Source organism: Diabrotica undecimpunctata, chromosome 9 (assembly GCF_040954645.1).
Source record: "Diabrotica undecimpunctata isolate CICGRU chromosome 9, icDiaUnde3, whole genome shotgun sequence".
NCBI classification, from domain to species: domain Eukaryota; kingdom Metazoa; phylum Arthropoda; class Insecta; order Coleoptera; family Chrysomelidae; genus Diabrotica; species Diabrotica undecimpunctata.
In genome coordinates, this window is record NC_092811.1 from 102,257,326 (window position 1) to 102,279,199 (window position 21,874).

Here is a 21,874-nt window from a genome sequence, read left to right on the forward strand (position 1 = left end):
AGTAATGAAAAAGTGTTGTTTTTTATTCTATTTTACTTCTTTATACTACACAAGCGGCTTCAATTGTTTTTGTAAGATTATTACTTAATTCTTGTTTTCTATTTCTACTCATTTTATTTATTTACATTGAATATTAATTTGTTTTGTTATAATTTGTCTGCAATAATTATGGTGATATATTTGATTTAAAATGAATTTAGGAATTTTTTTGTGATTTGGCAACAATGTCAACTTAGATCTCTGACGTAGATAATGACGCGCATCGGGATTTATACTGTATAAACTGTATATATAATGTATAAATTCCTTTATCTAAGTTCTTTTTACTTTTTTTACTTTGAACAATGTTTAACCAAAGCATTAATGCATTTTTTTAGACACTTTTTAAAATAGTCGTAGAACAAATATTTACTTACCAGCACGTAAGCGCAGTGAGTGCATATTAAAGACACAAAAATAGTTAAAAATATTCCCATAGATAAACCAGAAGCTTTGAAAGCGGCGGGCATGGATAATATACCAGTTCCCAGAGAAGCTTTTAATAAATGTGTAAGAGTATCACAATTCCTGAAAAAAAAAAATAATAAATTAATATCCAATCAGAATGGTACATGTATGTAATATTACTTTCTATGACACAGTTTAAAATGTCGTTCGTTATAAGTTAAAAGTAATACAATAAATTCTACCAAACTAAACGAACCAAAATCTTCTGCTCGTCTTCGAAAGGAAGATACTAAGAAGAATAATGGGCGCATTCTGTGAGAATGGTATTTGGAGAAGGCGATATAATTTCGAATTGTACGAGAAGTATAAAAAAATAGTAAATGGTAGAGATGTAATATCCTTCATAAAAATAGGTAGGCTTAGATGGGCTGGACATGTGTCAAGAGCAAATGAAAATTACCCACCCAGACGAACTCTATTATCGGTCCCAGTGGGAAATAGGAGTAGAGGCAGACCACGACTGAGATGGAGGGACGGTGTGGACGAGGACGCAAGGAAAATCGGCGCGGCAAATTGGCAACGGTTGGCGATGAACAGAAACGACTGGCGAAATAGACTGGGGAAGGTCAAGGCTCAACTAGAGCTGTAGCACCACTGATGATGATGATGAAACGAACCAAAAAAGTTTTCGCTTTAAGAAAAAAAATCCTAGAATTCTCTTTCCTTTGGATACGACGCGATGGTCTCCGTTATGAACGTACCCTAATGAACTATTGCTAAGTATCGGAGTAGATTGTTTTTAGTGAAGCACTCTGCATAAGTGCATATAAAACTATGCCCTAACATGTAATATTGGAAATATAGTCTCAGAAATCACGTATAGAATATAATACACTCAAAAAATTTATAAATAACAATAAATATTTATTATTTTATGTATTATTTTGATGTCACAGTTAAAATGAAGCAAACTTTAAAACAAAAAAATTAATAATAAAAAAACAAATTCTACGCATTGAAAAATGATTCCTAATATTTGGTAGGTCATCCAGTCATACAGGTATTGATTTGACCAACTTTCTAGTGTACTTTGGGGAAATTGTGTTCCAAGCTTCAGTAATTTTTACTTTCAATTCATTTCTATTTGATATTAGGGCACTATTTACTTTATTTTTTAATGTCAACCACAAATTTTCAATATACTCGGTTCGCTATTTCCAGTCCGAACTGTCTAGTGAATTTAGTAATTATTTTTTTGCGAAGTTAGTTACTTTTTGACAGACTAAAAGTGGCTGGAAATTACTATACAGCCAAGCACACGTTCTCATAGCCAATAATAATAGTAAACAAACTAAATAGTAAATAAAATTGAACTTTGCGAATTACCGACAATCAATATTTATTTATCTGCACCATATAATAAATAGTTATGTTAAATTATAACAACTAAAATATATTTTTTAAATATATACTACCCAAAATTTGAAGGGTTTAGTATACACTTCCACTATTTAGAATAATTCTTCTTTTTTAAAGGAAGAAGTCTGCAATAGTTGGATACTTGAGCTATTAATACTGACAAGTAGAAATTGTTGTGTTGTAGGTTTCCGACAATGAATCTGTCAAAATATGCCCGAGCTAAGCGAATGGAGCGAACAGTCAAATCTGATGACTGGGCTGGTATTTTAATGACATTTCGGCAATTATAAAGCAACCCCATATGACCTGTGTTTTAGATCTTTGTCCTGATATTAAAACTGGTAATTCTTATTAATAACTAATTTTTGAGCACTAGCGGCGAGATGCTACCTTAGTATACGTATTCGTTTATATTCCCTTCAATAAAATGCATGTTACCTACTCCTGCAGATGACATACACCCCCACAACATCACTCAACCTCCACCGTGCTTTACCGTAGCTTTCATATTTTTTAATTTTAGTTCTTCATTCGGCTTTCTCCACACCGATATTTTTCCATCGGACCCAAACAAGTTTATTTTGGTTTCATCAGCAAATATTACTGAATTCCAAAAGTTCAAATCTTTGTTAATATGCTCCCTAGCGAACACCAATCTAATAAGACTATTTTTCTGGCTAATAAAAGGTTTATATCTACCAGTTCGGCCATGTGGGATATTCGTTCGTAATATCCCTCTAATTGTTTCGGGATTACATTGTTTTCTAAACTGTCTTTTCAGCTCATCTCGCAATTTTGGTTCACTTTTTGTACGATTATTTGCTATTTCTCTGACAATCCATATTTCCTCACATTCGGCAAAAATTTTGATTTATTTTCAACTCTATTTTCATTTCGGCAACGTTCAATAATGTGCTGAACTGTTGATGAACATTTATTTACCTTTTTTTATGTGTCTCTTTGGCTATATCAATTTCTATGGTGAGTAGTAATTAAATTTCTTTCACTAACCGTAGTTCGGCGACCCATTCGTAAATAATTTTGTTATTTGCCAAATTAAAAGCTTTTGAAATGTCAAATTAAACATAAAAATAGCTGCAATATGAATAACGCCTACTTCGCAAATTTCAAATTGATAAGTTGTTAATGCTTCATCTTATTTGCATCATTTTAGCTGTGATAACAAAATTATACATAAAATAATTAAATATTTATTGTTATTTAAGTATGGTATATTTGAATCCCAAAAATAGCTTATGCTATTTTAGAAGACTTATAGTAATTTCATTTCAGTATGCAATTTTTTTCTAATAAATATTGAGCCGATGACACAAGCTAGTTTTATTGAGTAGCGATTGCATTATTAAAGCTGTGAGCCACTGTAAGTAATCTCCACGTATATGGATTTATTTAACACACCTTGTTTTAAAAATGCTTATCATTTTCTTTCCTTCTAAAAAAAACACTAAAATTCTGTACACTATTTTAATTCTTAAAAATGTCGACTTGTAATGTGAGAATTAAAAAGTGTTCTCATCATGACAAAGCATCTTAAAAAATAGAAAATTAATAGTAATTAATTAGATAAACCCAAACAAATCAACTATTTATTTTTGGATTAAGAAGGCATATATTAGAACTATATAGTTAATGCTAAGAAGCTGTCATGATTAGCATATTTTTCTGCATAGGTAGCAATTTTTTCTAATTTCAGAATCAAGTAGTAGTCATGATTACACAACACTTTTAAAACCATGCATTTTTATATTTATTGTACTTTAGACATCAAACACACCTACTTCACGTATTGATGTGTAGCAAGACAAAAGCAAATATAATTAAGGTTTTATAATTGAACTGTGTCTTCTCATATTATGTAAGCTTTTGTGTGTATTAACTGATTTTATTATTGGAAGGCCACAGGCCACATTAGCGGGAGCGATTTGATCGCACATATATATATATATATATATATATATATATATATATATATATATATATATATATATATATATATATATATATATATATATATATATATATTACAGTTAAAGACCCAGTATTTGAAAATCCTTTTTATTTATGCATGTTCAGTAATTTTTTTTACAGCTCCAATTTTAAAACTTTAATAATAAAGTTATCTATACAGTATTATAATATACATATGTTTTACTCATTTCGTTTTTGTCGCGAAATTACATGCATATTTATTGCTTCAGATTAATAACTTAGCAGGCATTGATCTGCAAACCTAACCTTGACACCGCCTTCACGGAGTCTAGTCGATTCAGTTACATCATTTCGTATTAAAAAGTAAAAGTTGTTAGTCATGTTTTATCTACAAAATAACATAAATTTATTAAAGATTGTTTCGGTCCAGTAGTAAGGCGTGACGTCACTTTTGTACAAGGAAGTAGTTCAGTCGTCATAAAACGCAGTCTACAAAACGTCTATAAAACGAAGTGTCGATGTCGAAGTGAAGTTATTTAATCGAGGTCGTGAAGTCGAGTAATATAGTGTGACACTTCGTATTCGAACTTCGGGCCCTTTGACTCGGACGCGAAAAACCGACACAGAACGGAAGAAGAACGAGGCGAAGCGAAGTTGCATGAAGTACCTGTCTACACTCTCGTACTCGCTGAACTTCGATCAACTTCGCGAGTAGTATAGTGGCCGCTTAAAGACTCGATTCCTAAAAGCGTTATATTTTATAGCTTGCCGTGATTTCCTTAAAATTAACGCTATATCAGCCATACTCACTACGCGGCCCTTGGGCCGCATGCGGCCCTCGAAGCGATTTTTCGCGGCCCTCAGACTGCTAGGCAGTAAAACAAAATTTTCGAGTTATAATATAATTATGTTTCTATTTATGTATTTAATCAGATTACAGTAGTGTAGAGCGGCGCCATGCATTGTACCGTATTTCGCATTAGCCATCTTTACCCCCACCACAATGGCACTGGCCGGCCAGTAAAGATGTTTCAAAACCTTGTGGACCTTAGACGGTCACAGAACTTAGCAGCAAATATTGCCCTTAATCTTACCGATGAACTTCTTCTTGTGCCACTCCTATCGGAGATTGGAAATCGTCAAGGCTATCCTGACCTTGTTTACAGCTGACCTAAAGAGTTCATTAGTTGTACAGCCAATGAACTGCAGAAAAGTAAATATTTTAGTCTAGCGCTCGACTCGTCCACTGATACGGCAATTTCTCAACTGCTATTGTTCGTAAAGTATGCATCGAAGGATTGTGTTCTTAAAGAAGATTTTTTGGCATGATTCCTATGACTGGACAAACTCGAGTTATTGATTATTTGAACACAATAGTAAATTTTTTTAACGAGCATAGCATTTATTTGAAAAAGGTTTTTTCTGTGTGTACTGATGGTTGCCCATCAATGTTGAGGCGAAATATAGGGTTTGTTCGGTTGTTGAAAAAACACTTGGGAAATGATAATTTATTAAGTTTTCATTGTATCATTCATCAAGAAAGCTTATCTGCTAAATTTGGTGAAAATTTCAGGTGTGTTATGAAAACCCTTGTAAAGATTGTGAATGTCATATATCAAATGAAACCACAGAGTTTCAAGAATTTTTGAAAGAACTTATGTAACAATATGGGGATATTCTTTACCATACAGAAGTGAGATAGCTGAGTAAGGGTAAAGTTTTGGAATGTTTCTTCAGCATTCGACATGAGATTACTCTGTTTTTGGCTACAAAGAATAAAGAGTTTCCTGATATTCATAATTTTAGTTGGTGGCTTAAAGTAGCGTTTGATACTTGACTTAAGGTCAATGTTTCATTCATAATGCTCACTGATACAATGAGCATTATGAATGAAACATTGACCAAATTGCAAGGAGACTACAATAACATTGTAACGAAAATGATGAGTATTGTGTTTTCACTGGAGCAGAAGCTGAATATGTATATTGAAGAATTACAAATGAAGATTATTCCAGCTTTCCTTCCGTTAAAGCACTGTTTGATGAAATTCCAGATATGCTTTAGTAATTTACATTATTTTTCATTGTACATAAAAATGTTCTTGTCTTTGCTCTCTAATTCTAAATTTGTATGCATTCTGAATTTATTCGTGAGGTCAAGAACATGTCTTTCCCTTATATCGGATGGAAAGTAAATTTCGATAAACAGAGATAACAGTAAAAAACCGAAAGACAGAATAAGTTACATACCAGAACACATTACAACTTAAAAATACTTACGAGACTGGGTGAGCTAACTGTCGAGCCTTAAATGGATCATAAGTTGCATGATTTGCAGCTGCTTCTACATCACCTTTCGATGATATTTTGTACCTAAAAAGAAAGTCAATTAATATATATGTAGAAAGCACTAAAATGATGTTTTAAGTTATTTCAATATTTTAATTACTTACTTTGTGACTCCATTTGAATTAGAGTTGTCTTGAGGAAGGAAACTATCCATCTCAGTTGAACCATTTTGAGGTTTTGCCTAAAAAAGAAAGAAAAGGATCAGTATATCACATAAGGACTCTTCAAACAGAATTAAAATCAATTATATTTTACAATTAGCGTACTATCAAGAGACAAACTGCACTGCTACATGATGAACATGGTAAAGTAATATTTGAAGTAGACGACAAACTTAAAGAATACAGACAAACCCCTAATACCACGCTCTGACGTAATACAAGTCATGCAATCAACAAAAAATGCCAATGCGATAGGCCCTGATGAAATTCCAAGTGCAATATACCAGCTTATACATAATAGCAATGTTTTAGAGACTATAACTTCGTTTTTCAATACCATTTATACCTGATCAAATTGTATATCAGTTAAATTAAAACGCAGATGGTCACGGTGAAATTAGGTCCAGAATTGAGCAGGTCAGAGTCTGCTTAGCCAGCCTTAGAAGAATGTCAAAGGTATTATGTAATACAGACCGAAAATTGGCATTGCGGATCCACCTACTTCGCTGCTACGTATTTCTCGGTCTTTTTTTTATGGTGTCGCGTCTTGGACTGTGAATAAAAGTGATCTAAACAGCTTGAGACTTTCGAAATGTGGTCCTTGGAATGAATTTTCAAAGTTTCTTGGATGAAGAAGATTCAAAACTCCACAATACAAGAACATCTCAGCAAGACTACTGAGATTATAAAAAGCATCAAGAAGAGAAAGCTGGAGTACTTGGACATGTGATGAGAGGTCCCAAATATGTTGCTACAAAATATTATGCAAGAGAGGATAGCAGGCCAACGCAGTCCAAGACGAACAAACGGTGGTCATTCACCGCCACCCTAAAAAACAGTCCATGTTTTTTAGGGTGGCAGTGAATAAAATTAAGATAGCTATGATGGTAACCAACCTTCTAAAAGGACATGGTACATGAAAAAGAAGTAATACCATTCTATTTGTTGTATTTTTGGTGGTCTAAGTGCCGATAAGACTTTCAGAGAGAAGCTGAATAACTTTCAACCACAACATGCTTAATCATAACAGGAGTGATGTCGACCACCCCAATCGCCTCCATGAAGGTCATACTTGACTTCTCTCCATTACATATATAGATGAGGAAGGAGACGAAGGCAGGAGCATACAGAAAGTAGATAAGACGCTAGAAAGCGCAGGTCGGAAGGATTTCAGGATCAAATCTGGAGAAATAATCAAAACGCATCCAGAGTTGGAAATAGTACCAGATACAATGCAACCTAAATATAATTTCGAAAAGCCGGTTACCGTCGTCTATCCAGGAAGGGACGAATAGAAATCGAAGTCGAGTTGTAGCTCTTTCAGAAATTAGGAAAAACGCTTCAGGACAAGAATATGTGAAAGTTGTATGGGATAATGGAAAATATTATTGAACCTGTAATAGTAAGGGTAGGCGTCAACCAGTCAACAAACTCGATGGATTCCCAGGATTACGATGATTTATAAATAAACTAGGCTGTAAGTAAAAATTTAATGTGATAAATATATTTATCGTTATAATATATTTTTTATGCAAAACAGTTAAGACTGAATTTACTATATTTATGTTAAAGATAACGATAATTTACACAGAATATAACGTAATTTTCATTGTTAGATTATTTATTTAAGTATTTTTTATCTTTCTAATATTCATACGACCTATTTATGACCGAAAAAAATTAATTTTTACTAACAATCGGTATATTTTCTATTTGGCAATTAGTTATCTAAACAAATTATTTAAAATACATTTCTCAAACAAATTCAATTTTCGATGTAGAAAATACAGTTAAGATACTTTCATGAAACACCGCCGATGGAGAGTAAATAAGGCTTCGACTCCTCGTATAATTAGTAGATTCTGATACATGTATGCATCCCCCTACCCCAATTTCTTGTTGTATTTTAGTGTGTTCTAGTTAAGTAGAATTGAATGCGACATCAATGAAAAAATTGAAATCATTAGAGCTGTGGGTGTATAGAAGAATTCTGAAAATATCGTGGACAGAACACGTCACAAACAAAAAGTTTCTGAAAAGGATGAATAAAGAAATAGAAATTTGAAATACAATTAAAACAAGAAGATTGGAATATCTCAGACATATTACACCTTGCTCAACTGATTATGCAGGGAAAGATACAAGGAAAGAGAAGCATAGGGAGGCGTAGAACGTGATGGCTGCGCAACCTGAGAGAGTGGTACGGATGTACATCAAATGAACTTTTCAGAGCAGCCGTCTCAAAGTCCGAATAGCTATGATGATTGTCGACTTCCGCGCGGAGATGGCACGAAAATGTACAATCAGTCAATTGGCTTCAGTAAAGCCGATTTATAACAGATGCCTTTAAAAAATCTCCAAGTACACTTGCGAGAAAAAAAAACGACTCACTCGATAAATTGATTTTATGCTTGGTAATTTTATGTGTTACTTTGAATTAAAACAACTAATGCAAAAAATATGATCTATTAGAGAGCTTCCAAAAAATAATTGTTTTATAAATAATTGTTTTATGTAAATTGGCAACGTGTTGTAAAATTTGACTACTTCTTTATGGCACAGGGAGTGTAACAAACATTTTAACGGGCATGTTTTACGCAATATAGACCTGTATGAGTTCGCCGGCGGTGATCTCAGTCGCTTTTCAAATGTTGACGTGCGTGTACACTTCAAAGTGCAGTAAGTGAATATTTTATAAATGGATACTTCGCCAGTGAAGGCGGCCCACAATTGCATTATTACAAGAGGGCTATAGTCAAAAGACTGTCGCCGGTGGCCTACTTATGACGCAGTCTACAGTCTCAAGGACTTACCGTCGATACCAGGAGACCGATAGCCACAGTCGACGACCAGATTCGGGTCAGCGACGTGTAACGAGAGGGAGGGATGATCGATTCATTGTCCTGAGTGACTTTCGGAATTGGCAGGCGACATGAGTTGAGCTTCAACAATCCTTGGGGAATGTACGAGGTGTCACTGTCACTCAGTGGACAGTTGGGAAAATACTTAAGGCTGCCACTTTGACTCCCAGACCAGCTAACACAGGGCCCAAATTGAACGCACTTCAGAAACAAGCTCGACTTCAGTTTGCCTGAGGACACGTCAATTGGGACCTTGGCCAATGGAGCAGAGTTTTATTCTCTGATGAGGGTCAAATGAGCTTGTATACCAATAATAAGACGACGCTTCTATCGGAGTCCCGGAAAACGATTTGGTCAGTACTTCAGTGTCGAAACAGTGAGCTATGGAGGTGGTTCGTGTATGTTTTGGGATAGTATATCTTTAGAAGGAAAAACAGAGCTTGCGTTCGATGGTGGTAGCGGAGGGGCTTTGACAGCGGATCGTTACATTACGGATATTCTCCAAGACCATGTTGTTCCTTACGCCTGCTATATAGGCGACGGCTTATGTAGCATATAATAGCAATAGACTGGCCTCCATTGAGTCCGGATATGAATCCCATCGAGCACCTATGAGATAAACTTAAACGCAGGGTTTGGGTCTGTAATCCAGCACCCGCAACAGCGGCGGAGTTAAAAACTGCATTAGATGAAGAGTAAGAAGCGATTCACCAGGAATCAGTCAGAAACTTAATAAGGGCCTTAAGAGATCGCATGGAAAGTGTAATACAACTCAGAGGAAGATATACTCAGTAGTAATTTTGATTTTAAATGTTCATTTACTTTTATATTTATTATATAATGACTTTTATTCATAACATGTTTCCTCACATACAATAGTTATCTTTGTTATGTTCTTTATTAACTAACTTTATAAATATTGGTGTTCTTTCAATTAGAAGACACAAACTAAGCCTACAATATGCAGCTAAAATTGGAGCAAACTTTAATAACCCTGCTTAGTCCTACACATTTTCTGACCATTTTCATTTAATTTTTGAACAAGTTTCAATTTCACAGGTTTCAATTTTCCGAAAGTTATTTGCAATGAAATAAACTACCCTCCTCCTTGGACCATAAAACTCCCCAAATGTAATACAAATCTTCTACTGTATCCTAAATCTGATACTTCATCACATATAATTCTACAACGGTTTCAAGCGATTAAACATTGTGGCATACATTTTGTATGCCACATCTAAAGCCCTACAACATATATCAAACTAGCCCAAATTAGAAGCAGTCATTTTCACAGATTCTTTAAGCGAAGTACAATGGGATATTAAGGGTTTACCCAAACCACCCAATACTATGCCAAATTAAAATTGATCTAGAAGAATTTTACAGTAAGAATAAAAGGGTAGAATTTGTTTGGATTCCATCTCATGTAGACATAATAGGTAATGAAAAAGCTGATCGGGAAGCTAAAGAAGCATTCCTCATGAATGCATTCTCAGAAGAGAAATTCCTCATTCCGACATTCAAAACACCATCAAAGAATTTTCAATGAGAATACGGCTCGAAAGATGGAAAAAACTTGAAGACAACAAACTACAACGCATCAACCCAAATTTGTCACCAAAAGGGATAATGCCATAAAAACAACGAGATCAAGCCACTCTATCACCTGGAACGACTTCAAAGTGATTTACCAAGTGATCTGAAAAGTGCTCTGAACTATGAACTATAGTAAATGTGATAAAGTGACTAAGTTTCTAAAACTAACTAAATTGTACAATCTAATATAAAAATAGACTACTTTTAATTTTAGAAGTAGTCTGATCAAATATATGAACAAAATATCCTTAATTTTAGATTTTGTTTTGTTAATAAATGAATCTTTATTGAAATCAGACACAAGGTCGATAAAAAAGACTATGTGTAGACATTTAATATTTATTTTATCAAAGATCGACAAATAAGCCACCAAAACAAAAGATATCACATATATGCAAAGACAGAAATAAGCTTAACAAATACTTTGATTTGATCTCAGTAAACATTGTGTATTTTACAGATAAAAAATATGCACATGATTATTATTAGACCGAAATAAAATTATCTTAATAACGCTATTATTTACACGAGCCTTAACTAGAGCGCTACTTTTTCAAAACAGATACGGAAAATAATGTGTTTGTATACTTACCATTTTTATAGATTTCAGTCGCTATTTGACGGTAAAAGTTTCAAGGTTGTGTTAAATCTGAAACAAATAAATGTCTTTGAAATAAGGACTTGTACTGTGGGGAATATGTTTGCAACGCATTAAAATAATTCAGATGTTTACTCATTAAATTTGTTAAATACTAGTTTTCCGCTGCACCGAAATAGAAAATTAGTATACTTATAACATTCTGTTACACTACTACCTTGTAATTAAGCGATAGGTCGGCAGACATAATCGTTGCGATATAATTCGTTAAGAACTTTCAGGGACAAACAACTTGATATAGAAAAATTAAAGCGAGGCAAAGGTAAATGCAAAAAAAATGGAATAGATAAAACATAAATCTTCTGGTACTTCTGGTGGAAGTTGCTACGGGCCAAATCTGATGAATACGGTGGATGTTCCAACAATTCGAACATTAGTTCATGGATTTTAGCCATTGTCAAAATGCTCATATGATACGGAGCATTGTCTTGATGAAAAAGAATATTTTTCTTCTGCAAACCGTATCTTTTTCACGATTTTTTTTCCTTCAGCTGGTCTAAAACGTTACAATAATATTCAGAATTTATTGTTTTACCAGTTTGCAAGTAATCCACAAACAAAATTCCTTTCGCGTCCCAAAAAACTGATGTAACACCTTCTTGGACGATTTCGGGACACGAACTCGTTTCGGAATTGAAGAACCAGATTCAGACCACTCTTTAGCCTCTCGTTTTCAGGATTCAGGATCATGGTAATATACCCAAGTGCTATCCATAGTGATAAATCCACGCACAAAATCCACTTTATCGTTTCGAAAACGCTTTAAATTGTGCTGAGAAAGTCGAATTCGAATGTGTTTTTTCTATCCATGCTGCACCCATTGTGAACACAGCTTTCTAAAACTCAATACTTCAGTCAAAATATTGCTTACACTGCTCAATGAGCTACTAAATCTCTTTCAGTCACTCGACGATTTTCCCACACGATATACTGTATTTGTTCTACGATTTCTGGTGTTGTTGCTGTTTTTGGAAGTCCTTAACGCCCAAGGCCTTAAGGCCGAAAAGTCCTTATACACTTTCAACATTCGATCATAAATTTCATTTGCTTTTAAAACTTCCAAAAATAAAAATTCAATGACTGCACGTTACTTGATTTTTTCAGTGTAAAAAAATACTTTGACACGTTGATACTAAATGGCTTGTAAACAAAGAATGAAATGACAGATTGAAATCAAACTCCACAGGTTCATATGAACAGTGTACCAACATATTAAAAAAATTAGTGTCTGGCAAATATTTAACGAAACTATAAACAAATCACGAGTCTTAAGTGTTCAAAAGTAGCCGAAATCACGTGTATCTCATGCATTCTCGGACATTTCGAATTCGATCATTTGTTTAATTCTCTTGAGAAAAATTTAATTCTCTTGAGTGTCAAATAAACGAAAAGTCTATTTAATAACCGAATTAATCAATGTCCTGACATTATGTCGAAATGTGTTTACACAGCAAAACAAAGACACAACAGATGAATCAACAGCTGAATCAGCAGATTACCGCAACTACAAAACGAAGTAAATACTTTCATTTTATAAACGTTAATAAAAAACTAAAAATTCCGTCAAAGTAAGAACTGGAATATAGCTGGAAGTGCTTGAGAAATAACGAATTTTAAATATTTTTGATGCTTGAAACATGAAAGAAGCAGCTGAAGAATTACTAGGCATAAAAGGTAAATAAAGAAGAAAACGAACGAATAACTGTTTTGACGAAGAATGTCAGATTATAATAGAGAGAAGAAACAAAGCATATTTAATGATGCAACAGAAGTACAGAACCCGACAAGCAGATGAGGAATATAAATAACTATGCAAGGAAGAAAAGAAAATCCACCACAGAAAGAAGAAAGAAACTATGAACAAAGAACTTAAAGAACTACAAGATTTAAGTAAGTCAATAGAGACGAGAAATTATACCAGAAACTGAACAAAAAAAGGAATTCAAACAAAAGAAGTAAAGAGATAAGAAGGGTAATATATTGACAGAACAGCAAGAAAAACTAAGAAGATGGATTTCCTGAATAAGACCGAAAATGTTTTAGATTATATTCATATGTTAGATGTTCGTTTATAATACTCCATTTAAAGTTTTTTATAAAAATATTGCTTTTGATTATGTGTTCTTAATATGCCATACACTAAATAAAAAATAAATACTCCGCTACTGATATGCTTCTTGGTAAAACTCATAAAGACAACTAAATTATACGATAACTTACGATATCACGCGTATGACTCATTTCATTATTTCTTTGCTGGAGTATAGTAGTAACGCCCTCTCTTATCGAACCACAAAACTTATTTACAGCCTATTATTTTGCAAAAATACTCTTGGTAGTACCCGTATCTGTTTTGTTATATCAATCCACATTAGAAAAAGTATCCTTTCAACAACAACACATTCATTTTAACTTGTAAAACTAAACAACGTAAGGAGAATTCTACAATAAGCACGGTTTTTATAAGACTAATAAAGATGGCAAATGAAAATGGTTCATCAGCAAAAAAACTAATGAAGTATAATAAAAATGCGACAAATTAGTAACTTCCTACTTTATGAATAACAAAGTTCAACTGAATAATAATAGAGAATTCTCAAACGGATGTACATATGACCGGCTAAGTGAGCAATTTTCATATTTTTTCCTATTGTTAGGTTTGTCGTTAATAGAAAGTGATTCTATTTTTGGATTAACTGGATCATGTCAAACAAAAGATCAATTACGTTCAGCTTTTTCTAATTTAACTGCTAATTATAGACCTATTTCGATTCTGGGAAAAGGAGTGAAATATGTGAAGTCTTTTCGGTGAATTAATTAAGGAAGTAAGTATTTTTTTTATCTTTAATCTGGTGGTAATCGTTACCACTTTTAGGTGGTTTAATGTCGTTTTTCTTTATACGTGCCAATACAGTCTTATCCTCTGGGGTTCGATTGCTGATTGTGTTCAATTTTTATTAATTTTGTACTTAATGGTTCATCCAATACCTGCCAAATCTGCATTGTCTATCATTGATAATCATTGATATTTATTTCTTTATGAATTATGCAGGTGTATGTATCACAGCGAAAGTCCTATATTTCTTGTATACTAGTGATATGTAATGATTCCAGGTTTCTCTATCAACGCTGAATCCCTGTTGTATTTAGCACAAGTAAATTCCAATTTATGTACCTGCTTATGAAAAGTTTCACAACTTATTTGGGGAATTACTTCATTAGTTTGTATTGCAGAAAATATTTTGTCTAGAGTAGGAATTTTTTTATTAAAATAAAAATAATGAACTGTACGATACTGTATGATTTCTGAATTATCTTCATTAAATTCAATTGGTTTTCGACCTCGTAGATCTGTCTGTGCGTTGTTTTGACGGGCAATGACAATCTTCACAAGCATTTTAATGTGGAAATCGTAATAGTTACTTAAGAAACCATCCCAGGGCGATGAACAAAGACATAAATATTTTGTGTTATTATTTTTATTATAATATGACCTACTTAGTTTTTTCAAGTTCGGAGCATGCCACTTGTCTAAATCACCACACGTTTTCGGGAAACCATTAATTTTAACCCCGAACGAATAAAACGTTTTCAAAAGACCAACTTTTTGAAGTCTTATCTAATTTATCGCATCTCTCAATAAGGGGATGCATACATTATTGTGTATAAAAGGCTCGAGTTACAGCGTGTACCTACCACGCCTTACCTATCGACCACCTAGGTAAGGGGATTTGCCTCTAAGAAACAGACAGTAGTTACCAAGAACTCGAGATGATCATATCTACGGTCTAGCGTCGAAGATGTCATTTCTCCTAAGAAATGCTGTCGTCCATTTCTTCTGCATAGCGATGCCGTCGAGTTTAGATGTTGTCCTCGCTACATGCCAATTAACATGTTTCAAGAAATGGTGGGTGCGATTCTCTTACAAATTGTTAACAATTTATGAGTTATGCTAATTGTTTTTTCTTATTTTCAATCATATATATTTTATTTCATTATTTATTGGCTAAATTAATTAACCAGCTTTTTAACAACTTCCTATATAAACAATAATAGAATAAAATTTTTAACGCTATTCTCATGATGACCAGTACTGTTATATCACCCGCATTATCGTATTATTTTAATGGTATTCTTATTGTCGTTCCTGTGTTGCTGTAATAAAAATGCCTTAGATAACGAGCTATTATATCTTTCCTCGCTGCGCTTCACCGTGCAAATTACAAAGTAATTAAGTAGATTAAATAAAGATGAATATAAACTAATGATTTAATCTTAATGTATTATCTAACAGAACACACCCAAGCACACGCCAAAGGATAATTAAGCAAAGTCTAGATGTGCAAAATGTACATAAGTTATCCTTTTTTAAGTATCTGTTAATTACATTGGATTCTCCTTACAATATCAAGTCAAAATCAATAGTGAGTTTAGCCTGGTGGCTAGAAAAGTTTTAAGGTTTAAATTGATTTTAGAATATTTAAGAATATTACTTGAAGAAGATTGTTATATTACATCTTTAGTATTTCATGACATGACTAGACAATCGTAATTCGCTATGATTGTCGCACGAGCCCTCATTTCCGTTGAGATTATCAACGTAATGTAAATAATAATTTACAAAAAAGTTTATTAAAATTTTGGGATATATCAATAAAATCGCCAATCGAAGATATTTTGATGCAGATAGAAGGCTTCATAAAATCTAACAAAGTAGTTTGGCGACTTAAATTTTTTTTTCCCGAAAAATTTCTTCCTAAGCAGGCTAATAATTTTTTTATTCTTTGTTTTGTAGAAGAAATGCGCTCTCCGTTGTATTTTCTAAAATTTGTAATCTCTTATCAATTAAACTGAAGCCTTCAGTTAAGTTTCCAACCGTCATTTGATCCTCTATTTGAACTGGATCTAAACAATCAAGCTCTTCAATGTCTTGCGCTTGCTCATGCATTTCTATGAGTTCATCAATTGTCAGCTCCGGGTTGTGGGAATCCCACAGTTCTTGAACGTTATCACTATTCACTTCTATATTTATTTGCATGGCAATATTCTTTATTCTTATTATTCTTTCATCGCAACACTAATTTCATCAGATCCACCTTAGTATCAGTGATGAAAAAAAGGACACAGCTTTTTCCAGTTTCATTCCAAAATTTTCCAATGATTTTCACTGCATCTAAAACCTTGAATTGTTTACAAAAGACTTTATTAGGGAGCTCGTTGTTTTTCTTATAACTTCATGCAGATGTGCAAATGATCGTCTGGTGTAAAAAGCTTTGAATGTTTAATGACTCTCTGATCCATCTAGTTGTATTAGGTGGTAAAAATTCAAATGTCACACGTGGGTCACAGCTAGTTAAGTTGAAGGAGGATGACCTGGAACGTTGTCGATGATTAGCATCACTTTAAATGGAATTTTTTTATACTAACAATAACGTTCGACGTCAGGTATGAAATGATGAATAAACCAGTCCTCAAAAAGGAAATCTGTCACCCAAGCTTTAAGATTAGACTTCCACATCACACGCAATCCAGATTTAGCTCATCTACATTGAATATGGTTTGGTTGGTGTAGCCACATTCATTTATCATAACTTTAAATTTCTTTGCACAACTATACCCATTACAGCGACTTTTGAATCGGCTTAAACAACCGTTACTAGCTTTAAACCCTTCCTCTTTAGCGATCTCCACAGGATCCTCTTTTAATGACTCAAAAATCAGCTTGGGAGCCACACTGTTCTAATCAATAAGAAATTTTTTCACATTTTCCTGATAATCACACCATAATTTTATTTCATCTCGGCAATAACAGCGTGACATTTAGGAACTTAAAGATTGTGCACTTATCACAGCTTCGAGAATTTTTTCTTTAAAAAATTTATTTAAAAATTCAAACAGTTCAAAAAGGAAAACTTTTAGATAAAGCTAATCATGTTATAAACGTAAAAGAATTCAGAATACATTCTCGCATAAACCACGATGTCGTTCAATTAAAGGTTACTTGTTTTTCTAGTCTTTTTTTTCAGCCATACATGGAAATAACGCTACCTACATAGGAAAGCAGAATCTTAACGTTTCGACTTCTATAATTTTTGCATATAACTTTTGCTATAAGTTGCGAATATACTCGACAAAAACCAAACCAGCGAAGAATTATGTCGATAAACCCACTGAAGTCAGCAGATTGTAAATGAAAGGCAGAAACGATTATTAAAATGAATATAAAAATATCAATCTTTTTATTTTCTGTTCTAATCAGCAAAAAATCTATTTTAAACAATCTTTTATGTTTTACGCTTTTTATCTAGAATCATTCGGCAATCAACATACTCGCTAAATTGCTATTTCTTGGTATTAAAGCGAAGGAAATAGCATAATGTATAATTTAACAGCACAACGAGATCACGTTTTTTAAAGGTCAATGATATTTCAGTGTAGGTAATTGCTCCCAACAAAAAACTATATAAAATATCGGTAATCTTTAACTGTTCCGTTTACTAGGTGTTCTATTACTATAAAAAAGTATCTTACAATGGAAATATATACATATATTATTACATTCCGTTAGTTTTCTACAAAAAATGGTGGAATTTGTAATTTTGTATAAATATCATGATATCATTTTGGGCGTGTATAATCGAGAATGGTAAAAGGCAAGAAAATAATTAACCACACGTGTTTAGCTTACTCCCATTTGATTGACAATGTGTAAATGTGTAACTGTTTTTCTTTTAGTTATTTTGTGTCACTATATATTATCCCCTAATAAAATAGATTTAAAATTTATCTGAAATCCATTGTGTAAATAACAAAGCCATTTGATTTTGATGATCTGATAAATGTAACACCGAAAAATATCGGCTTTTACAATACTTGGATACTGTCAAATGAAGCAAGGTCACTTTAAGCATCTAATTAAATAAATTAATGAACTATTTGTTCCTGTTAATTATTTTGGTAATAAAAACATTCCTACAATAACTTTTTCAATCATTCTCGAACGAATAAAGCCAGTATTGTGTGGGTTTAATAGTTGGAATTTTAATTTAATGTTTCTCGTAAAAAATTGAAAAATGCACAGGCATAAAATGATTATATACACACCATTATACTTATAACCAAGGATTTCCGTTCCAGCTTTAATGAATTTGACTGTATTTTCTCCATTATTGTGTTGCTTATTTCATTATTCCGTGATTTATTCTTCTCCTCAGATCTCTTGCAATCTTGTTCGAGTTCGTGAAGTGCAGTAAGCTCACTGCAGCAATTATTTCTATTCAAAAATATACAGTTACATCAATCGCTAAGATAAATACAGATTTATTCTTAGTAATACAATAAATCTCCCTAGATTTGCTTGTATCTTGAGAATCAGTGAATTTTCAAGAAGCAGACAGACCATCAACTGTAAATTATATTACGTTATACCTGTACATTACTTAGAAAAGCTTGAGAGTGGCTGGTTCTTTGGTAAATTCAAAATCGTATATTTGTCGCCTGTTACGATTACGTGTCAGAGTTATAAGGACGGTTACACGAACTTCATTTACTATTAGAGTCATATCATCTTCTTTCATCAGTTACATCTTGATAAACACAGTGCTAATTTAATTTGATAAACTACAGTGCCGGTTTGTTTTTTGTTTGCAACAGAGATCTTTTTGATTTTTTAGTTATTGTCCAAATATTTCTACTATTTCCACCGAAAATATTTGTAACTTCCACATCTTTTACATGTTTGGTTTTCAGAACGTAATTTTTGTCGTTAACGATTTAAGGTTTCTTAACGTTCCCCTTTTATTTACAAAAAGTTAAGTTTTTCTATCTTTTTATTCATATCTGCGGTAATTTGTTCTGCTGAACCAAATACCAATTTCAAAAGCTAGTTTGGAACCTACGACTCCTCTCCAAAAACCATATAGCTGCCGTTCGCATTATATCAATGGTTGACCTTTCTAGCAAATAGAATATTGGAAGAACTTGAGGCATTAAAAAAGGAAAATCAAACAAGAAAATTCTATAAAAATCTAAATAAAGCAAGAAAAGAATTTAAACCAAGGATCGGACTATGTAAGGATAAGGAGGGGCATATACTCAATACAAAAGAAGAAGTATTGAAAAGGTGGGTGGAACACTATAAAGAACTGCTTACTATCGAAGTAGAAGATCCAAATCAACCACCCCCAGGAGCAAACAACAATACACCATTGGAGCCTCCATCAATTCAGGAAGTACGGGATGCAATAAAACACCTAAAAAATAATAAATCTCCAGGAAGTGATGGTATACCCGCGGAACTTATTAAATGTGGAGGTGCTACTCTGACTAATCATATATATAAAATCATACTGAGAGCCTGGAATGAGGAACAAATCCCAGAAGAGTGGTGTATTGGGATCGTTTGCCCGCTTCACAAAAAGGGCGATTAATTAGAATGTAGAAACTATAGGGGAATAACCCTCCTTAATACAGCATACACAATATTTTCGAGTATTTTATATGGTCGCCTGAGTGAATATTCAGAGGAGAGGAGCTTCTTGGCGAATATCAAAGTGGTTTTAGGCCTGGTCGATCAACAACAGACCAGATCTTTGTGCTAAGGCAAATACTGGAAAAAACCAATGAATTTAATATCGACACATACCATCTTTTCGTAGATTTTAAATCGGCCTATGATAGTGTCCTAAGAAATAAATTGTATGAAGCCATGGATGAATTCCACATCCCCGATAAACTGATAAGATTGGTTAAGGCTACAATGCGTAAAGTTGTTTGCAAAGTCCAAATACAGGGCGAACAATCACAGGCATTTGTAACGCATGTTGGGCTGCGACAGGGAGATGCGCTGGCATGTCTCCTTTTCAACATAGCTTTGGAAAAGGCGGTCAGGGATGCCCAAATAGACAGCAGAGGAAACATTTTTAATAAATCATCCCAAATTTTGACATATGCAGATGATGTTGATCTAGTTGCCCGCACAACACGCAAGCTAGAAGAAATGTATACCACCTTGTCACACGCCTCAAAAAATATGGGCCTGCAAGTAAATGAAAATAAAACTAAGATAATGGCATCAACACCCAACAATAGAGCCAGAAACATCGGCCACCAATTCACGGTTGATAATTCTACCTTTGAAGTGATGGACAAATTCACATACTTGGGCTCCCTGATCACCAAGGAGAACGTCATGACGGAAGAAATCAAGCGAAGAATAATCCTAGCAAACAAATGCTATTTTGGACTGAGTAGACATATGAGAAGCAGAAACTTAAGCCAAAAAACAAAAATAACCATATACAAAACCCTTATACAACCAGTGTTGACATATGGGTCGGAGGCATGGACCATTTCCAAGGCAGATGGAAATCTCCTGCTTATATTTGAACGAAGGATCCAGAGAAGAATATTTGGTGGCATCTGTGAAAATGGTGTTTGGAGAAGGAGGTACAACTACGAGATATATCACAGATATAAACATATATTTGGTGGTAAAGACGTAGTATCCTTTATAAAAATAGGAAGACTAAGATGGGCAGGACATCTGGCAAGATCACAACAGAACAACCCTCCTAGAAGAATCCTTATGTCACAACCTGTGGGAAGTAGAAAAAGGGGTAGACCAAAACTCAGATGGAGGGATGGTGTAGATGAGGATGGTAGACAAATAGGCGCAGCAAACTGGCAACAGTTGGCAATGGATAGAACTGACTGGCGTAATAGACTTGGGAAGGTCGAGGCTCTTTTATAGGGCTGTAGCACCAATGATGATGATGATGACCTTTCTAGCAACAAAAGGTTACACATTCTTTTGCTAGGTTTACGTTAAAGTTTCCGACAATTACTATGTACTAATGAACGTATATGTACGACAGACACTCTTTAACACTTCTAGCCTTTCATATCAAAGGGCATATTAATATATGAATGGAGTTGGGAAGAGCACGCCCGGGAAGTGACCCGTAAGGCAGCGGATGCGGAAAGAGTGACTGCGCTGGGGAGGGTAATGCTCAATATCGGGGGAACCAAATCCGAAAGGAGAAGGGTTTGACACGGAGTTGTGTAATCTATCATTCTCTACGCGGGACCAGTATAGTACAAGAGGCTCTTGGTACACGCAGAACGAGTCTGCTGCTGCCCTGTGGGTGACCACCACCTGTGTCCCCTTCAATGTGTTGCTAAGAAAAAGAGAAAGTCTATTTCAACTAAAAAATATCTACGAAATAGATACAATGGGAGAACGTTAAAAGTGAGGAAATGGCGACATCTACTGAGATATAGCAAAGAATGCAACGACGGATATAGCACAGTGGACGAAGTCACTGATACCAAATCTGCGGAGCTGGCTGGACTGCAGGCACAGACGCTTAGACTACTATCTAACGCAAGTTCTACATACCCTTTTAGAGTGTGTCAGATGGTTCAGAGAAGAGA

General features: G+C 34.0%; 1 protein-coding gene across 2 annotated transcripts in view; it reads right to left on the minus strand.

Annotated features, from left to right (window-relative positions):
- Positions 1–21,874, minus strand: part of path (solute carrier family 36 member pathetic) — a 94,698-nt gene that overhangs the window by 21,579 nt on the left and 51,245 nt on the right. For both annotated transcript variants that reach the window (XM_072543928.1, XM_072543929.1), the window contains 4 exons: positions 11,375–11,431; positions 6,269–6,345; positions 6,096–6,188; positions 417–567 (listed from right to left, as the gene is read on the minus strand). In XM_072543928.1, coding sequence (XP_072400029.1) covers positions 417–567; positions 6,096–6,188; positions 6,269–6,345; positions 11,375–11,377 — 324 coding nt within the window. In that variant the 5' untranslated portion in view covers positions 11,378–11,431. The remainder of the gene's footprint in view (positions 1–416; positions 568–6,095; positions 6,189–6,268; positions 6,346–11,374; positions 11,432–21,874) is intronic.